We start from the raw sequence: 20,842 nt of genomic DNA, 5'->3' as shown, positions 1-20,842 counted from the left end.
GTGTGGTGGCTGTCACCTTTAATTCTGGCATTTGGAGGTGGAGGCAGGTGGGTATCTGTCTCTTTCTCTCTGAGTTCTAGATCTGACTGGTCTACAGAGACAGTCATAGGCTAACCAGGGTTGATAGAGAGAACCTGTCTCTAAAAATAACAACAACAAAGCAAACAACAGAAACCCTTCCATTGTGCCTTGTGCCTGCTATGCTGCTCTCAGTCATCCTGTAGGATCTTCACAGTAAGCAGAGCTCATTGCAGCTTCCTGTCTACCAGGAAGCTCTAGTGTATCAAAGCCTTACGGCTTCCATTGATCTGGGAGTATCTGAGTTTCTCCCTTATTAGGGGAAGATAATTTAGCACATATAGAGTTATTGAATAGGAGATTTCTAACAATTTCAGATCATTAGTTCTGGTTTCACAGTTCCTGCTGAGCGAAGAACTCCCAATCTTGTCATGGGTCCCTGTGTGTGAACTCATTTGTCTCACTCTGTTCCAAGAGTCTGTCTCAGACTGTCTTGGTGGAGGTGGGGGAACAGATCAGCGTCCTGTATCTCACCTTACTTATAGTTCATTAAGCATCATGTGTGTTTACATTCATGTCTTCCACAGAAGTTGGAAACATTTTGGCCATTTTGTTTTGAGTGGTCTTCCTCCCCCCTTCTCTTTTTGCTCCTTGGATCCTGCCAAGCATCCATGTGTCTACTCGATGGTGTCTCATAAACTGGGCTCTGTTCCCCTCAGTCTTTCATTGTGTTTGCATGATTGAAAATTCAGTTGTCTTCCTATGAACTCACTGGCTCTTACATACCTGCTCAAACCTTTAAATCTTCTCACTTATTCTTTTCACTTAGGAGTGTGTTTATTACTTTTCTTTCATGGCTGTGATGAGATATCAGACGGAAGCAGGCTTACACCTTAGGAGGGCACAGTCATGTGGTAAAGCACAGTAGAGGAAATGGTGGCAGGAACACATGGGTAGGAATCCCCTCACCCAGGTGGACCAAGAAGCCGAGCAAGATGCACCAGCACCCTGCTTGCTTTCTGCTTTTCACCTTTCTGTTCATCCTGGGACTGCGGCCCAAAGTACATTGCCCCCTACATTTAATGCTCTAGGGCAGTGTTAATGCTCTAGGGCAGTGGTTATCACCCTTCCTAATGCTGTGACACTTTAGTACATACAGTTCCTCATATTGTGGTAACTTCCAACCATAAATTTATTTTCCTTGCTACTTCATAGATGTAATTTTGGTATTGTTATGATTCACAGTTTAAGCATTTGTATTTTCCAGTGGTCTTAGGTGACCCATATAAAGGGCCGTTTGACCCACCAAAGATGTCTCGACTATAGGTTGAGAACCACTGCTCTAGGTGTTTCTCAATTCAATAAATTTGATACTCAAAATTAACTCTCACAAAGCATTTCTTCTTAGGTTTTTAAAATTGGTCTACAATTTCATTTAGACCCAAATATTTCTCTGCGTCTTTGTTTAGTTTTTTGAGCATGCTTGGATGGTTCTACTTTAAGCTTTTGTCTAGCAAGCCCACCACCAACCACCCCGTTCTTTCTCGAGCATGCTTTTCGTGGGCTTACCATTTTTTTCTTTGCCATTATTCCCTGTGTCCTTTGTATGCCTCCTTTGGATTTGTTTCTGCTACTGAAACTAGCTCTTTAAGTCTAGTGATGTAGCAGTTCTGTAGATTCTGCAGATTCTCCTCCTCCCCGAGAGCTTGCTGATGTGGGTATAGGCATGCACACTTTGCATGCTCCTCTCTGCCAAGGTTCACCCTGTAATATAAACTTAAATCTTCCTAGGCTCTTCTCAAGCCTGTTGTCTATTTTCTCACCCAAGCCCCTGCCTTTGCCTTCATTTACATTTTCTTTTCCAAAGTGAAGAATCAGATTCTGGGCCTTGTGTATGGCGGTCATGCATTCTAGCCCTGAGTTATACCCCCATTCTGGGGGTTGCTTCTGCAAGTTCTAGCCTTTCATTTTCTCCTCTCAAAAAGGAAGAAGTTCAAGAGCGATGTACAATATAAAAGTTGCCTTTAGCTTTGGGCATCAGTGGAGCTGACCTTGTAGCTACATTTGGAGGAAAGAACTCCAAAGTCACAGGAGAGTTTCCTTCTAACCATCCAGAAAGAGTTGCAGGTGTTTGGACTGATTTCCCCAAGGGCATAACATCTGGTTCTCTTAAATCAGCAGCTAGAATGCCTGTAACCTAACAGAACTCATTTACAGAGCTGACTGACAAGGCTAGGGACTCTTGTCCAGCCCCAGATTTGCAGTGTAAGCTATCGTGCTGGGAGGTAGGGGGTGGCGTGGGGGAAACCCTGTAGTTAAAGTCAAAGGATGACTGCTGATATTGGAAGCACAATATTTATTCTGTTAAGACCTCCAGCTGATCAAGTATGGCCCACCCACATTGTAGAGACATTATATGTTTATAATTCATAAGGGTAAATGCTGATTTACCAAAAACACCTCCACAGAAATATCCACAATAATGTTTGACCAAGTCTCTTTGTATCATAACCCTATTGATTGGACAGATGACATTAACTATCACACTGTCTTAACCTCAATTGCAGGATGATACTATTAGATACTATTAGATGATGGCAAGTATTCTATGGTCTCTTACAGTGAATATATATATATGCATATATGTGTGTGTATCTCTATATATGTAAATATACTTATATATATATATTAATTCAACTCTCATTCATCTGATTTTGTCATTATTGTTGCTTGTTGTTTTTAGAATTTTGCTCTATGTGTCGTAGCAAGCCCTGTTCATTTTTAAATTGTCTTAGAATTAACATATTAGATATTTCTGCCATCTCTCTAAAACCCTGAAGAAATTCCTGAACAGCAGTATAAAGCCTATGTGTGTCTCTTCCTGGACCTGGGACTTGTGCAATAGGGACAGCCAGCAAGGCTTGATTGCTGGGCCCAGAATAGCCTGAAAATTCCTCAGCAAAGCAAAAGGCTGAAGATCATTAGCATAAACCTGTGTCATGTCCCTGTGGCTGTGATTATGAGTGGATTGTTGCCCTGGCTGTTCAGCCCTGATCTCTCTTTGGCCCCTTGTTCCTTTCCATAGTGTCTCACCATCCTAACTTTTCTGCCTGGAATTTTCCACCTTTCAGCATCTTCTCTCTTGAGGCGGTTATATAACCATTCACTTTGGTGACTTATTCCTTTTGTTACTCTCTGGACAAAATGTATTTCCTAATCTTTTTACTTCCTGGGGCTACTGAGCTCATGCTTTGGATCCTTGTAACCTTTTAGAGTAATTTATACCAGTTTTCCATAGTTTTGTGTTTTTTTTAATCGCCTTAGCTGTTTTTCTTAGGGGAATTTATGGTGAGTAAAAATGCAGCTAATCCTCAAAAAATAGATTCCTCTCAGTTTTTTTTCACTCATCTGAAAGTTAGACTTTGTGACAAGCTGTTTGAATCTTAGTGATAGTGAGACTTAATGGGCTTGGCAGAAGCATCTCCAATGTGAGATTCAGCAAATGCCACCTCAGGTCTTGCTGTCTCATAATTAGATCCATGCCTGGTTTTAATGCTATAATCACTTAATGTCCTCAAGAACCCCTTTCTCTACATAGTTGTATTTTTCATTTAATTTGTTTCTTTATGTTTTCTTTGTTTGCCACATTTTGCACCTGAAGGAGTGATGTGTAACTTGTTTTTTTTTTTCCTTGAAAATCTTAGCAGACAACACATGATGCATGAGATGCCAAGGGTGTTGTAGTCTGTTACCTGAGCCCTGCCAGTGGTCTTTGTAGGGGATATCAACACCAGTGTGTGTGTGTGTGTGTGTGTGTGTGTGTGTGTGTGTGTGTGTGTGTGTGTGTGTACTTTGTTGACATTCAGGAATAGTTATACCTCCGTCAAGTTATTACTGTAATGCCATCCCTTAAAATGGCTGTTATTAGAGAGAACCATCTCTATTTCTACAGGCAGTGAGTTGATTTAGAAATGTTTTTATAATATTCAAGCTATTTGATCAAAACTCTTGGAGGCCTAGTATTTACCTCAGAAAATCCTTAGTGCCATGTGAATATAAACTAGAAATGTAATACACTTTCCTATAAACTCGGAGTCTCTCAGCCTTAAAAAGTCAAGATTGCCTTGTGAATTTGCTGTTTAAGGTCTGAACTCACTTTGGATATGGAAAATAAAAACAGGAGGACCTATCTACATTTTGATTAGACAGCGATCCTGATGTAGACAGACTCCTTAAAGGTGAGGTTCAAGTCCAGTGGCAGCTCTGAGGGAACAGACCCCTGGTGTGCATTTGTAAGAAAATGTAGAACAGTTAGAATTGTTTACGTGGGTAGCTAATACAGAAACCATTCCATCTCTCCTCTCTAGGTGTGTCAGCACAGCTTAGCAGTACTCGGCACTACCTGAATACCTCCGTAGGAACACCTTTTTGGATGGCTCCTGAGGTCAGAGAGATTTTTTTCCTTCAACTTTTTTTAATTTAAATTAAAAACAATCTTAGTTTATATACCAATCCCAATTCCCTGTCCCTCCCATCCTCCCATTCCCCCCTCCAACCCTCCCCATCCCACCCCCCATCCACTCCTCAGGGAGGGTGAGACCTCTGTAGGGGGATCATCAAAGTCTGTCACATCAGAGGTCAGAGAGTTTTGGAGGAGACAAGTTTAATGTTATTAGACCCTTTCTGTCTTTCCTTTTCACATATGTTTTTTCTTCCTAAATGTCTTCCATGTTGTTTTAATGAGGGATTTCTATGTAAGCAAGGAGAACACGGGGGATTCTGGGTAAACTGACTATGAAGGAATGCATGAATAAATGAAAGATGAATGAACAAGTCAGATGAGGTAAAGAGACTACTTGAAGGCTTAATTTGTCTTGAAATTTGCTTTTAGTTGTCAAGCATGTATCTGTATTTTTGCTTTTCATTACTATTACTGTATTTCCATGATTATTATTTGGTGTCTTGATACAGGGTCTCTTTGTCCTCTTTCTTCATCCTTCTGGATGTTAGCAGTACAGTTGTCATCATTGTTAGGTCTCACCCCAGCTAGCCCAGAACGGCAGTTTGGGCTCAGCTCAGGAGGACTCTGACCAGTACACTCATCATCTTCAGAAACCTTGTAAAGTGAGTTTCTGTTTGCCAGGAAAAGTCATTACTTTCCTGTTGGATCCTTCAACACCCAGATCTGGAGAGGGCATTTGGTTCTCTTTAACTCAAACAAGCCTCCAACAGATCAAAGCCCTATGCCAGTTCCCAGGTTGTCCCAGCTAACCTGTCCTCCTCCTACAACATAACCCCTTATAACTGGCAAGACCCTCCCTGCAACCATACACACACCATTTTTGCTGTCTTCTCTGCTCTAGAGAGATAGTTCTGGCAATTCCCAGTCTGATGCTCTCTGTCTTTTCTCTCTGTTCTTCTTTCTGTCCCACCCCATCACAAAGCAAAAGACATTGTTGGTGTTTTGGTCCCCAATAAGCCCTTCTTCCCACCCATGGAGCAGTCTAGTTCAGTGGTTTCGCTGTGCCCTCACTTACATCCACTATTTGGCTACATTTTGTTTTTAAAAGATAGTAAACATTTTCGGGGAACTTTAACTTTGTTACGTTAGATTCAGGTCTGTCAACCCATGTGGTAAGTTCTTATGTTCAATCGCCAGCCTGGGAACTGAGGCAACTTCAGTAGATTTTTTTCATTATTACCTTGGGAGACTTGTAGATAAACTGCTAAAATAGCCGAAAGTTCAAGAACCAGACCTTCTCCCAACAGTCCCTATTTAATGCCTTTAATCTTTTTAATTATGTTGATCAATAAAGAGCGCTTAGTTTTGAAAACTCTCTCTACATCCATTGGGAAAGCTCTGCTATTTATATATGATCTTCTAGGGAGCAAAGAGAGAAGTGGTTCAAATGCTACATTAATATTGCAAAATCTTCCAATTAAATTTGTTTGAAAATGAAATCCTGCTATGCTATTTCTGTTTAACTATTAATTCAGTTATTACTTATTTTTGAAAAGTTAAATGTAACATATAAGAAAAGGATACAATTTTACTAAGTGTTTTTGAAGTTCCAATGAGTTAAAAATTTTTTTAACAGGGACAACATATGAGAAGAAACAAAGTTATAGTCATGTAAGCCAGCACAAAATTCAGTGAGAAAATCTGAAAGAAGAACTTTCTCAGAATTTATTCTGTTATATCAGTATTTTTAAACTTTATGTGAGAAGTCAATAAAAATGTAACTCTAGACCCAAAAATGTAACTCTATACCAAATATTGTACTTTATTTGCATATATTCATAATTAGAGAATAAAATGATTTTAGGGTTATATGAGAAATATTTAGACTTTATATTTTATGTTAATTTATAGCAACAAAATCATGATTATATATTTGTTTGCCTGTAGTAGAAGCACTTATTTATATATGACTGCTAATCATTGTTTTCATGTCATTATTTTATGCCTTTTCTCTTGCCTCTGAAATATGTAATCTCTGATCTTGAAGAACATACTCTGATTAACCAGCTTTCTAGCTGCAAGGTATCCCACATGCACTATTTCTGTATTGTTAGTAATAACATTTCTGCTGGTCTGGAGATGCTGTTCTGTGTAGAGGCCTTACCCAGCATGCATGAGACCCTGGGTTCAAGCCCTAGCACCAGAGAGTTCAAAGCATTTAATGACATATTTGTAAAAATTAGAAGGAAACAGGTAAAAACATACAATATGTTCATGACTAAGAAATAATTCAGTGTTTTAAAAATTAATCACTTGGAAAGAGAAATTCTTGGTTAGCATGTTAAATTTTAATTCTACTTTAAAGACAGTGTGCTTTGGTTGCATAAAGCCATCCTTTCCAGTCTTAATTGAAGGGTCAAGTGTCCATAGCAAGTAACCATTCAACTTACTATACTGATCTAGAGAATACACAACCTTGTGTACAGATCCAAGGATACCAGTAATATTCTAAACAAACTGGAATGCAAGTCCACCCAAACCTAAAGGGAAGTGTCCCAAGGTGTGAAGCCAGACAAATGTGTGTTATCCTAAAAGGTGTGCATTACCCTGATGCAACAATGTTACTAGAAAAAAATTAGTAGTATTAAAAGACTATTTTAACCAGGCAGGCTGAGATACCTACAACCCTCATACTAGGGAAGGTTGAGACCTGAGATATACAGCGAGACTCTTAGGAGAAGGGTAGGGGAGACTCCGTGTTGTTCTGCAACCAAATGATTATCAGACAAGAATGACAAGAGGGATACAAGCCCTGACCTCCATTTCTAGCACACACAAGCACAAATTACATCAATGCCAAGATGCATTAGTTAATATGTGTATGGTTTTATGGCTTTGGAGAGACATATGTCACATGTACTAGATTCATTTTTTGATATACACAGTTCTGTGGCTGTCAGTGGATAGATAGAATTGCTCCATCACCTCCACAGTCTAAGATTAATCATTTTTATGTTCCTCAAAGAAATATCTTACCATGTGAGTATTTCTCTTGTTCCTCCCATGCCCTACTCCAGCATTGATCTAGTTTTAGATGTATGGGTTGATCTATTCTGAACAGCTTGTGTCAATGGAATCTGAACATGTGTCCCTTGTGTCTGGATTTTCCCCTGGTTCATTTTCAGGTTCACCTATGCTATAGCACTTATATACTCCTTCTATGGCTAAATGATATTTCACTATTAGTATATACCACTATAAGAGACACTGGGTTTCTACTGCCTTAATATTTACCAAATGGAATTTTAAAGTAAAACCTAGGGCTCTCGTGCTTGCTCCTAGAACTTCCAGAGGAAGCACACAGAATAGCTGAGACAGAAAAGGTCACACAGCTATGGCACAACAAAGAATATGGGGCAGGGGCAAGGTAAACAGATGATGTTCATGGGGCTTTGTTTTTGGCTGTAGGCAAGTTCACAAGAAATAAACAGAAAGGAATAAGCAGACCAATGTTTAAAAGCCAATAATAAATATATGGATACATTATTCAGGTGTGTATAGATTATGGATAGTATATCTATCACTTATCTTTCATCTGTCAATCATCTACCACTCATCTATCATCTTCTATCATCTCTTGTCTATCATGTACCTACAATTTCTATCTTTCTATCATCTATCCATCTTTCTACCACCTGATGCTCACCTATATATCTGTCTATCAATATATTGATCATCTATCTACCTATTATTTTTTAAGCACACTGATATGTTTGATATGTTTATATTTAGGTATTCTCTGTTGTGGCTTTCAGTGTCAGGTCTAAGGGGACTCATTCATCATGAAGAAGTAGCCTTTCATGAGTAGTGTATGTGAAGGGTGCCAGCTCAACTCTTGGAGTCCACACAGGCAGGGGTTTTGATGTTTGTTGGAGTCACCAATGAGAAATGTTCCCCCAGAGGCTACCATACTATAGTTAAATGGTGGGACTTTAAATAGCCATCACCCTGAAAATTAATTTGTGTCTTGTGATATGACATTCAGAACATTCCAAACTTTTTAAATGTAAATGAAGGTTTTCAAAGGCTAGTAAGATGCCTCAGCAGGCACTAAAGCTCATCATCAAGCCTGATGACCTGAGTTCAAACTCTGCAACCCACGTGGAGGAAAGAGAAATCTTTCAAGTTGTCTACTGAACTTCTCTCTCTGTCTCTCTCTCTCTTCCTTTCTATCTCTCCCTCTCCCTCTCTCTCTCTCTCTTCCTTTCCCTCTACACCCCCCCTCTCTCTCTCACACACACACACACACAAATAACGTTTAAAAATAATGGTTATCCCCACTTGGCAAAAACTGCATAATCCATAACTGCATTTTAAATATTTGTTTCTGTCCCATAGATAAATATATCTCTTAGCCCTTATCAAGGAAATTTCTCCTGCAACAGATGGGGAAACCATTACAGGAAACAATAACCAATTAAAATTCATAGTTAAGGTGCCCAGTCCCATTGGATGAATCTACAAACATTCCTGTACCTATGGATCAAAGATCATTGCAGAGGAAGTGGTAGAACGATTTTAAGATCAGGGATTTTGCTGTGAGATTGTCTCTCTAGTAATTGCAGAACCTATACCCCTAGTCTCACCAGCATGACTGACTAAACATGAACTGAACAAGGATAACAACAATAGACGTGCCAAGGTAAACAGCAGGGCTACCACAAGGCCTCAAACCTACACAAAGAATTACAGGCCCGGGCATTGGTGACACACGCCTTTAATCCCAGCACTCGGGAGGCAGAGGCAGGCGGATCTCTGTGAATTCGAGACCAGCCTGGTCTACAAAGCCAGTTGCAGGACAGGCTCCAAAACAATACAGAGAAACCCTGTCTCGAAAAAACAACCAAACAATCAAACAAAAAAGAATTACAAGCAACTAAAGAATGCTGGGAACGGAAGAAATCGTCTTTCCCAAAGAAGAGATAAGTTATTGGTTATCAAATACCAAATGGCCAGCCCTAAAAACACAGATACATGTAACATTTACAGACTCGGAAGGTTGAATTTATGTATTTAGGAATATATATGTATATGTCGATACATATGTGCATGTAACAATAGGTAATGAAAAAGAGGCTATAAATTTAAAGAGAACAAGGAGAGTTATATGGGAGGGTTTGGAGGGAGGAAGAGATGATATTTGATAATCTCAAAAATAATATAAATATTAAGTAATGGGTTTCACAGTATGAAACTGAATTTCCTTTTTGTGATCAATAATGTTAACAATGAGCATTTATAGTAGCAATTCTCAACCTGTGAGTCAAGACTCCTTTGGGATCACACATCAGATATTCTGCGTATCAGATTTTTACATTACAGTTTATAACAGCAGCAAAATCACAGCTATGAAATAGCAATGAAATTTTTTATGGTTGGGGGTCCTCACAACATGAGGAACTGTATTAAAGGACCACAGCATTAGGAAGGTTGAAAATTACTAATTTATAGGCTTCTTACTTACACATTTAGAAATGTTATAAAGAAAATTAATACAATGATTTTTCTATATAATATTGTATTTTCTATACAATATTGCATAACCATTCTCTTCCCCTTATTCTTTTGACTATCTATCACATTTGGTTAGTGACAGTTGATTACAGTTTTAAATCTTAGTGTGGCTCAAATAAACCATTGTACCTTTCCATCAGTGTTTATTTTTATTTAGTTGACTATTTTGTTAATAATGGCTTAAGCCATTTGCATTCTTCCAAATTTTTCTCATTCATGCCAGGGTGCTTTTGTGTTCTATCTGCCAGTAAAGTTAAAGGTCATTATACTAGACTGCCCTCAAGTTTCTTTCCCTTGATTCCTTCCCTTTCAGTTCTCTGAGGTGTGTTCTTTGGTGCTGGGTGATGCCTCCTCCCCTCCTCAGCTGTTTGTTGAGCAAGTACTTCACAGTCATTAGCTGTATGTTTGACCCAATTCCACGTAGGACACCATTCTTTCCTCTTTTTGGTGTGGTTTCTAAACTATTTCTTTTCATAGACCCTTTCCTTGTACATCTGCAAACCTGCTATTGTATTGTCTGTGCTCAGAATAATCATATTGGTATTTATATGATTCCCTTTCCTTCTAAACTACTGCTTTTATCTTTACTCAATTATGAAACTCCACCAGTTTAAACATGTGGACTTTTCTCTGAACACTTTGCTGCTTGCTTGTTGAAACCTTGACACTTTCCCTTTCTGATTTTTTTTGTCTTCTAGGTGATTGCATGTGAGCAGCAATTAGATACCACTTATGATGCTCGGTGTGATACGTGGTCCCTGGGCATCACAGCTATTGAGCTTGGTGATGGAGATCCCCCACTAGCTGAGCTGCATCCCATGAGAGCTCTCTTCAAAATACCAAGGTCAGGTGTCCAGCAGGGCCAAGATCTGCAACCAACTTTTTTCTTTTTCTTTCCACTGACTTGTCATCATGGAAATACTCAGCATTGTTCTAGAAAGTGTAAAGACAAAGTTCCATGTAACCCATGTTGTCCTTGAATTCACTATGTAGCTGAAGTTGACCTTATTTTCAGATTTCCTGCTTCATTTCTGATGGTGGGCTTACAGATGTGCACTACAATGCCCACCTCAAAGGCGTGGCCTTAGCTGCCCTTAAACTTGCCATCTGGTCTTATTACCTTCAATATTTGCCTGTCAGCTTGTTCCTCTACAGTTAGCTGATTTCTCTATTATTTTAACTATGTGTTGATAAGTTCTAGATATCTTAGAAAATAATATGAAAAGAAAACTGTCCATCTTAATCTTAGGTGAGCTGTTTTTAGAGACCTTAAAGATTTTTTTCTGATGCCATAATTCTACAGAAAACACACACACATACACACACACACACGCAGCTTGTGTTGTCAGGGATTCAGAGAGAGAGAGAGAGAGAGAGAGAGAGAGAGAGAGAGAGAGAGAGAGAGAGAGAGAGAGAGACATGATAGTCAGTAACTACACACTCTATTAGTCAAAGGTTGTGATTTCAAAATGTGAAGACATACCTGGATGGGAGGGTGGGGTGCCGGGTGCTGTTTTCTAAAGAAATAATGCCACTGTGTTTTGTTCATTTTCAAGTGGGTCCCTTTGGAATATTTTACATGTAATTTAATGTTTCTAGCAACAAACATTACAAGTTGTTTATTACTTTGGGATTTCCTGTGTATTAGCTCTGAATTATAATATTTACATCATTCTTTGTATTTCAATGTCCAGTGTATCTCATAAGATGTGCTGCTTATTTGGCAGATTATCAGAAAGACAAAATCCTCTATATACCAGCTTAAAAACATTTCATGAAAATTTTGAAAACAAAAGAAATATGTTTTTTCTAACTTGTATTGTCATTCAGTGTACAAAGTGAAACTTTATATGCACAAGTCACCTTAGTTGTGGTCTAAACCACATTTAACCCCATGTTACTGGGCCTGGATAGATAGCTCAGTGGTTAAGAGCACTGACTGCTCTTCCAGAGGTCCTGAGTTCAATTCCCAGCAACCACATGGTGGCTCACAAATATCCTTAATGAGATCTGATGCCCTCTTCTGGCCTGCAGACATACATGCAGGCAGAACCCTATGTATGTAATAAATAAATCTTAAACAAAAAGCAAAACAACAAAAGCATGTTATCATCTTGATGATAGGACACACACGGAAAGGATGATGATCACTGATCTATTGTGCCTGGGTGATACTTAGTCTGCAAAGTGCACCATGTTAATTATTTCCTACTATTTCTGCTGCTAGTGTGTCTTTAAATGGAACTCTGAGAATACTGGCTGTAGAAATATGTTGAAAGGGGGATCTGAAAAGTTGCAGTTCTGGGTATTGTGTAATTGTCAAACCTTGTTATAAGCAAAGCAATCCAATACATCTCATAAAAAAAGCTTTTTCCAGTGGACAAGAAACAAAATAAAATTATAGGCTGAAAAAAAGTACTTTTTTAAATGTGCAAATCAGCAGTCTAAGAATAGTCCTCAGGATTGAAAAGCACTCTGGCATGATCCGGTTAGATGTGTAGCTGCACTTGGTGTTAATGAGCCTATACCAACTGTACATTAATTTCATTATAAGCTGTTTAAGGAGCAATGCAGGACTGAAGACAAAGTATTTCCATCCCCCTAATGAAAACAAAGAGCTGTTAGAATTAACATAAAGCGGCACTTCAGCAAATTTAGCCATCATGGTTGATCAATGTTGCTTGATTACAGAATCCCATCAGCCTCACTGTCAAGTGCTGGTCCTTTGTGTGCACAGATGCACCAAAAAGGAAAAGATTTGTTCAGCTTAAAAAACAAAAAGAATTAATAGCAAAATCTTTTAAGTGGCATTTACAGCCCTATAGCTAACTGTATTTTCCAGTTCTTTGCTTTTGTCACATCCAAACACGTGCTTCCTGCCATGTTTCTGGAAACAAAGGAACAGCTCCAGGAAGCATTCTGCCCTCCCTGCTGCAGTGTGCTACCTGTTCAGGGCACCTCTGTGCACCATGGCTGATCCTCAGAGGCTCCTGTAACTCAGAGATAATACTGGCATTTGATAAATATTAACGTTTCCTCCTAGGGATTTCAGATAAAAGCCAGATGATTCTTTAGAAGATAATAAAATAATGATAATAATAATAAAAGAAAAATTGGGGTATACGTTAAATGCTTCCAGAGTAACTAGGAGACTCTCATTTTATATAAAGAATGATGAATAGCTAATTATCTTTCTTGGAATTGGGAGAGGATGACAGTCTTTGTTGGTACAGGCAGAACCTGGGACTGCAGTATTTCCTTGGTCTTAGACCGCTTCTCGTATTTCATCCTCAGATCAATGCAAAACTTCCAGCCTTGATTCTTATTTTCCAGGAACCCACCCCCTAAACTAAGGCAGCCTGAACTATGGTCAGCAGAGTTCAATGACTTCATTAGCAAGTGAGTAGCAATGGCATCTGGAATAAAATGTAAAAAATGTCAGCCTGATGTAGCTTTGAATGATGTGAAGGGGATTTATGTTGCCACTGGCTTTTGAATCCTCCTCTTCTTTCTTATCTGATAAGCAGCTCCAGGGGTCTCCAGAATTCTCTATCTTTTCCTTAAAAAGACAGGAAGGAAGGAAGAGAGGGAGAGAGGGAGAAAGGGAGGGAGGGAGGGAGAGAGGGAGGGAGAAACAGTGAAAGAAAAGAAAAGAGAACAAGAGAATGAAAGAAGAAAATCTGTATTATCAGCTAAGGGTTCAATGAATTTACTTAAATACTGGCCTCCGAACCAAGTTAATTCACCTCTCTGTAGCTGTGCTTCCAAGGACCCTTTGCATCCAGGAACATGCTTATCTGCTCAACTGCCTTTTATAGCATTGCCCTCTGCATTCCCCACCTGCTCAGCCTATTACCCATGCAGTCAGTTATTTAACCCTTCATCTGTCTGTATTACTGACACTCACTACAACCAGGGGTATTTCATTGTGGTCAGTTCATCCAAAGATCATATCTATCAAAAGCTTATGCATTTGAAATGCAGAAAACAATTTCACTTGACAGCCATTTAACAGAAGTGATTTGCCTCTACACAGTTGGAAGTGGGTCAACCATTTAGAAAAATCAGACCCTCTGAATCTTTTCACAATTTTTACTGGTTTTACCTTAAAGAAGGTAAGGGGTGATGCCTTGGTATAAATGAGAGAGAAGGTGATGATTTGGTGTGCTAATCCACTCTACAAATGCAGTCAGAACATGTTGTTGTCACTGCTATTCTTCTAAAGGTGAAAGACTTAGGTTCCCTATTGCGGGAACTCAATAGGGATTGATACATTTTAAAAGTTTCCACAGCCAAGGTACCATAAGCATTTGCTAGGCATGACATCCTATCATTCCCCAAGTCTCTGAGGAAGATCACTGATACAGCTGAGATGCCCCACAGTGACTGTCTTGTCTAGAAAAGCCTTTGATTCAGTGGTTCTTGGCTTGTCTGACTCATTTCTCAGTCTTCTCCGGAGACTCACTTCCCATCATCCGCAGGCCATCAGTATTCTATCCTGTGTGCTGTTCTTCCACTCCTCTCCCAATGGTGATATTCCCAATTTTATGGGCTTACCTTTTCTGATGTCCTTCTGTCTAGCTGGACAATAAGCAGCTCTAGAACATTGTCGCCTACCTTGTCACTGTCATTCCCATGTCTAGCAGAGCCAGGTAGGCACTGACTATTTGGCAAAGTTGAATTTGAATAAAACAATCTGTCCCTCTTCTTAGTGCAGATGCAAGAATGCTATAGATGTAGAAACTGCTTTGCTCTGTGAAACCAAATGAATCGAAGAGCACCTGTTCCAGTTTCTAGACAGCACCAACCTCATTCCATAGCATATTTTAGCATCCCTAGGGAAGGCTTTTGTTTAGCCCAATGAAATAAATTGTCAAATTATCGTCCCAGGCTAGTTGAATTTAGGACCTCACGTATCTTAAGAAAATGCTCCTCCACTGAACGACAGTCTTCAGCCCCTTTTGTACTAGATTTTTGTTTGTTTGTTTGTTTTAATTTGTGGCAGTGTGGTCTTTAACTCACTCTGTAGCCTGACTGAAGTCCAAAAGTTTTGCTCTGTGCCATCAGACCCAGCTTCTGTTTGTTTGTTTTTCTTACTATTTTGATATCCCCAAATGACAGTCCAATTTTTCACAGTGGAGGCACTACATCTCAGGGTCAAAGGGATTTTGGAGCATGGTCAGCTGTTCATTCAGTGTTTGTAACCCTCATGAGAAGTATGCTTCCTAGGAATGCATTCTTTCTTGAGAAACACACCAATCATTGTTTTTCCCCCTAGTGACCACTAAGAACTGGCCAAATCCTTATTATATTTGAAAACAGCTTCTATAGCCAAATAAACAACCCCCATAATACCACCCCATGAAAGTGAGTTCACTAACCTTATCCTTCCTCACAAATATGCTATGGTTGATCTGTCCACAGGTGTGATAGTCACTAAAATACCTGCCATGTGACTTCATGAAATCCCTGCTGGAGTGGAATCTAAGCCTTCTTAGCAGATTAACTTTCTATTGAGCTACCAGAAATACATTGATTTAAAAGTCTTAAAAGCATGGTGAAATGAAACTACAGAGTTTGTGTTAAATTTATATAATCATTAATGCCTCCACTCTTGAATGACTTGGAAAGTAAACTTTGAAGTGGAGACAGAGTTTGATCATCACTATGCAGCATTGCTTGCTGGGAAATGAATGAGAGTGATATTGGGTGAACGTGCCATAACTACAGTATGATCCCTTACAGATATGGGCGCTGTTGTAAACATATATCACATTGTCATTTCATATTTTTGAGATTTGCTTTGAATTGACATATGTGAAAAGCATCAAGTCTGACTACATTTTTTTAAAAATTTGAATGGTAATTTCAAAAGTCTAACTTATTTAGTAACTACATATTGCTTTTTGCCCATGCAGATGCTTGACCAAAGATTATGAAAAGCGTCCAACAGTGTCGGATCTTTTGAAGCATAAATTCATTACTCAGATCAAGGGCAAAGATGTGATGCTACAAAAACAACTAATGGAATTCATTGATGTCCATCAGTCCTTGGGAAACACAGAGAAGGCAAGGTAACCAAACAGCATCTTGGGTTTCAAAAATGATTCCATAAAGTTTTACTGTGCAATAGTTGCTAAGGTGAAAGGAACTCAAATGTCCTCAGTGTGACTTGAATTTAATGGGATTTTTGCATGGAAAGCAAATGTCACTTGTTGAGTCTATGTCCCCCATAGTGTTGAAAATGCTGGCAACATTTTTAAAAATGACTTTATCAGAAGAAAAATTATAATTTACAACAGATGAATGGCTTTGGTATATATATATTGGTATTTCTTTTCATTTACTTACAGTTTTCTGCAATGTTGGGTGTCTTAGATGGGAAGGGGAATTTTGGGAAATGGGATAGATTTGGAAAGTTTCTGTCATAAACCAACACCTGACCTAACAAAACACCCAGAGCTTGTTCAACTCTTCTGAGGAATGAAGATACGTGTGTGTGTGTGTGTGTGTGTGTGTGTGTGTGTGTGTGTGTGACTACTTCCGAGAGTCCCCAAACATGGGGAACAGTTTTCACAACTGTTAACTTTGACAGCGTTCAAATGCATACTAAATCATGAAAAACCCGAATTATAATGTTTTTAAGTTTTGCTTCTAAATATAATGTTTAAAAATATTCATTCACGTCAGTTAATGGACATAGAAAAAGTCACTTTTGTGTAACATGTGCTCTTGAAAAACAATACAAGTCAACTAATAAAAAGCAACTTAGTGAAATATATGGGCATCTTGTAAGAACTGAGATGAAGTCAAGGGACTCACTTAGACATGTAGTAAAAGGAATAAAGAAACCCATCATCTTCCTCAAGAAATGCCTGCTTACAGAGGCCCCCTCACCTGCCCCCAGCATTGCCTGCAAAGGGGATTCCTGACTGCCTCCAACACTCACAAACTGACTTTGAGCTTGTCATCCTCCTCCAAGATTTGGAGCTTCACATGACCATCTGATTAGTTATGCCTTGGCCTCAGTCCTGTGCTCTAGTTAAAGTGTATGGCAGAAATGACTTGGTACCATCTCACTTGTGTTTAGGAAGAGGCAGAGTCCTACCCCTGAGTCATTTTGGAAATTCTCCTCATCTCAGAAAGATATGATTATGAGCAGTGTAAACAATGGACACCCACCATATATAATATTATGCACATAATATATATTATATAATATTCTATAGAATGTTTAATTAGGTTTCTAAAATATTTTATAAAACTTGAACTTTCTACATAGAAATATTATTTAAGGTATAATTTAGATTCCTTAGGAGATATATCTCAGCATCCAGTTAAATTGTAACAGTTTTGAAATTAAAATGTCATTTTTGGCATTAACAATTAACATAATATTTTTATTTTTTTCATATTTATATGATAATCAAAATTACTTCAGTATTTTATTTGATGCTCTCCCTATACTCATGTTGATTAACACTGATGTGTATAAGTCACTAGTCTGCATACAATTGCATAGAAACAAACAGGACTGTGTACAAGTTTTTATTTATTCAAACATAGCTGTTGCTTAGCCCCCAAATACTACCTGTCTTTGTAGCACTATGTTAACTGCCCATTTAGACCCATAGATGCAGTTGAAGACAAAGAATAAGAAATATTGAGACAAATGTCAAAGGATTAACAAATGAAAGATAAACTAAAAACTGGTTCAACCGTTTAGTGCTACGGTGCCTGGTCCAAGATTTCAGCTATTTATTAGGTGTGAGGCTTTATGTAGTGTAAAGGGACACAGATAGGATTTTAATTTTACAAACCAGAACACTGAGCTAAGAAAGCAGGAAAATCAATAGGAAGTAATAAAAGGCCCTTTTCAATGAGACATAACTGATGACTCCATTTTACTTCCCATTTCTTAGACAAGCTAATTCTTCTCTAGAGGCTTTGACAATCATGGTGGACAAGTCACCTTTTGGAACATTTACTGTCTTCCTTAGTAGACAGGACTTTACAATGCCATTCTAGTAGCTCTTACAAGAGCGTTCTGTTCAGTTCCCTTCTCCAAGTAAATGTTCCAAGGAAACTTCAAACTCAACTTGAACCTTTGCTACCCCATCCCAGATTACTTCCTTGTCCCTTTTCTTCATATTGGCACCCCCGCCAGTCTATTGTGATAACCAAAATCCCAGAGATTATCTCAGTAGATTCCTGTTGTCTTCTACTCTCCATTTTCAGTCAAAAGCAAGACTCAGTTCTGGCAAAAGATTTTAACAGGAAGATCTGATGGGCAGTACCTTTTAGAATCTGCTTGGGGGCTTGTTCTCGAGTAGCTAGATAGGACATGCATATAAATAACCATTATGCAAAGTAGCAAGCTTCAGCTCTATAAAAGAGATCCAAATTATGTCTTATGGCAGTCCAAAAGATGCAGGTTTTTTTTCCCTTAGGTACTGCAAGGGATAAACTGGCTTGGTCTTGTGAAAATAGAGTTGCCACAAAATAAGCATTAAATGACTTTAGCAAATTATAAACATAGGACGTGCTCACAGGAAGTCATACACTTATGTTCTTAAACTCTTAAATAGGATTTGAGAGCTGCAGAGGCACTGAAATTCAGAGAGGTTGGGCCTGCATCCTTTGCAGCAGAAGGCAGTGACCTATCCCAGCTTGCAAACCTTAGACAACAGTCTTTCTATGGTTCCAAAAGTGAATATTGCCTATCCCAAGACAGACATTGCTACAATTTCATGGTCATCTATCCTATTAACTGTAATGAATTTTTCTTCTTGCGTTTCTTCCTGACCTTAAATTATTGCAATTTTTGGATTCAGGGGAACTTAGTCCCTACTTTGTGCATCTACTTAAGTGTCTTTGGCTAGGACTTGATCTCCTACCATCCCTGTAAACCATGGTAGGTGCAATCCTTGCAGATGTACAATTCTCATTAAAGACTCTTGAGTCATGCCCTGACTTCCGCCACTATGGTGGCATCTCCATCCTCTAGTAAGATTCACAACAGTTAAGATAGGGACGCAGATAGAAATATTCTTCTTAACACAGCTAGGTGAATTTCTATGGCTTTGAAAATGAGGTAAGATTTATGGATATTTTGAATTATAAAGGATTTAAGGGAACACAAGTTTGAGAAAAGATAGCTCAGAGTTGGCTTTTATTCAGATAGGACTCTGTCAACTCAGTTGCTATTACTAGATCTAATAGCTAGCCCAGAACAATAACAGAATAGGAAAAACACTTCACAGGAAGGCAATTACAGTATTAACAAAGGCTGTTAGTGAATAGTAAGTGTTGAAAGAATGATAAATTACCATTGGGCCTGGTAGTTAGAAAGCTGTAATGAACAGTTAGCAACTAGTGTTTGCATATTTGGGGATTGGAAATCTTTCAATTTATATGTAAATATATTGGAGGGATGTGGGTTCCTTAAATTGTTTGGAGTTAAGCAGCTGGACAAGTAGTCTCTTGGAGAGATCCTATGAGTATCTCTACTTCTAAACAACACCAGATAAAAGAATTGGAGTAGGCAGGGAAAGGAAACATCCAATATGAACCAAAAAGCTGTGAACACTGTAATTCCAAGAGTAAGTTATGATGGTTCCTCAAAACCGACTGAAGAACAGTCACACCATCTGTCTTCTATGTTGGATCACTGCTGGAGGAAACTGAGAAAGGGGGACATAAATTCAAGCAACAGATGCCACAGTGCAGAGGCGCTGAATCCAGATGATGCTTGACCTTAAGATCTCTGAATCCATAACACCTTTTAAATTTCCATAGAATCATCATATAAGCCTAGGTTGTTATTTCTGGAAAGGAGCTTTTCATGTGGTTCCTTCTTTTGAAATCTAGAGAAATTAAATCCTGCTCGAGGCATCAAATTAAGCATGACTTCTCAGACTGATGTTTTTTATGAGTTTCTGTGTTCTTTACCATTAACAAAGCTTGCCTGTCCTATAACATGATGTATAGTATTTTTTGTTTGGTGTTTATCTAACTTCTTTGACATACTTGGTCTGCTTTATTCAGTATCAGCGTTTAGTATTAAGTTTAGCCTGTCTTTGATAAACTATAATTAGGGTTTATGTTGCTTAGCAGGGTAGTCACTGGTCAAATAATCTTTGTTCATGTGTTCCCTATGACTTTTGAAAGAATTTTATTGAGGGCAAAGACTATGCTGACAAAGAAGACTAAAATGAGCATCATATTTGCCCTGGCCAGCAGGTCACAATGAAGGTTGAACCCACAGGAACCTGGAATGAAAGGGACAAGAGACGCAAGGACAGACAGCAAAACAGGCTTTCTGATCAAGTTGCAACTTTTTATTTTCTCACAAGGATTCTTATAGTGGTTGAAGCAGGAAGCTTGGCAGAGCAGGAGGGTTAGGTGGGAGAGGCTATTGCTTAGAAGCAGGGAGCTTGGTCTTGGCAGGGTATGTTCCAAGGACACAGTCTGTGGCAGGGGGAGTCTGGACTGCAGGCCAGGTGGCAGAAGGGTGGAAGAGCCTGGACTGTAGGCCTTGAAAGTATGCTGTGCAGGAAGATAAGCAGACCAGAGGAATAGAAACTTAACTGTGTTAGTATCTAAGAATATAGAAGGAATATAAATATGGCTCTTATTATGCTATCCTTATTTAGGACCTTCCACAGCTGACAATATTTACAAGAGGTCCTATAGACCACTGATCGCTCCCAGCATCTCCTCCCTATTCATATCAATTAAAAAAGATGAGTATACTAACAGTCATTGATTGAAGGGGAGGGCAGAGGC

The 20,842-nt window shown here is 38.8% G+C and overlaps 1 protein-coding gene across 7 annotated transcripts in view; it reads left to right on the top strand.

Annotated features, from left to right (window-relative positions):
- Nucleotides 1-20,842, top strand: part of Myo3a (myosin IIIA) — a 188,246-nt gene that overhangs the window by 45,106 nt on the left and 122,298 nt on the right. For all 7 annotated transcript variants that reach the window (XR_005880707.1, XM_040755402.1, XM_040755399.1 and 4 more), the window contains exons 6-9: nucleotides 4,386-4,462; nucleotides 10,753-10,898; nucleotides 13,388-13,453; nucleotides 15,973-16,128. Coding sequence is in view for 6 of the 7 variants with exons in the window: in XM_040755402.1 (XP_040611336.1) it covers nucleotides 4,386-4,462; nucleotides 10,753-10,898; nucleotides 13,388-13,453; nucleotides 15,973-16,128 (445 nt within the window). In the remaining variant the exon portion in view is untranslated. The remainder of the gene's footprint in view (nucleotides 1-4,385; nucleotides 4,463-10,752; nucleotides 10,899-13,387; nucleotides 13,454-15,972; nucleotides 16,129-20,842) is intronic.

Source organism: Mesocricetus auratus, unplaced genomic scaffold, assembly GCF_017639785.1.
Source record: "Mesocricetus auratus isolate SY011 unplaced genomic scaffold, BCM_Maur_2.0 Super-Scaffold_100013, whole genome shotgun sequence".
NCBI lineage: Eukaryota > Metazoa > Chordata > Mammalia > Rodentia > Cricetidae > Mesocricetus > Mesocricetus auratus.
The sequence above is the reverse complement of the archived record's forward strand: the minus strand, read 5'-3'. Positions and strand labels throughout refer to the sequence as shown.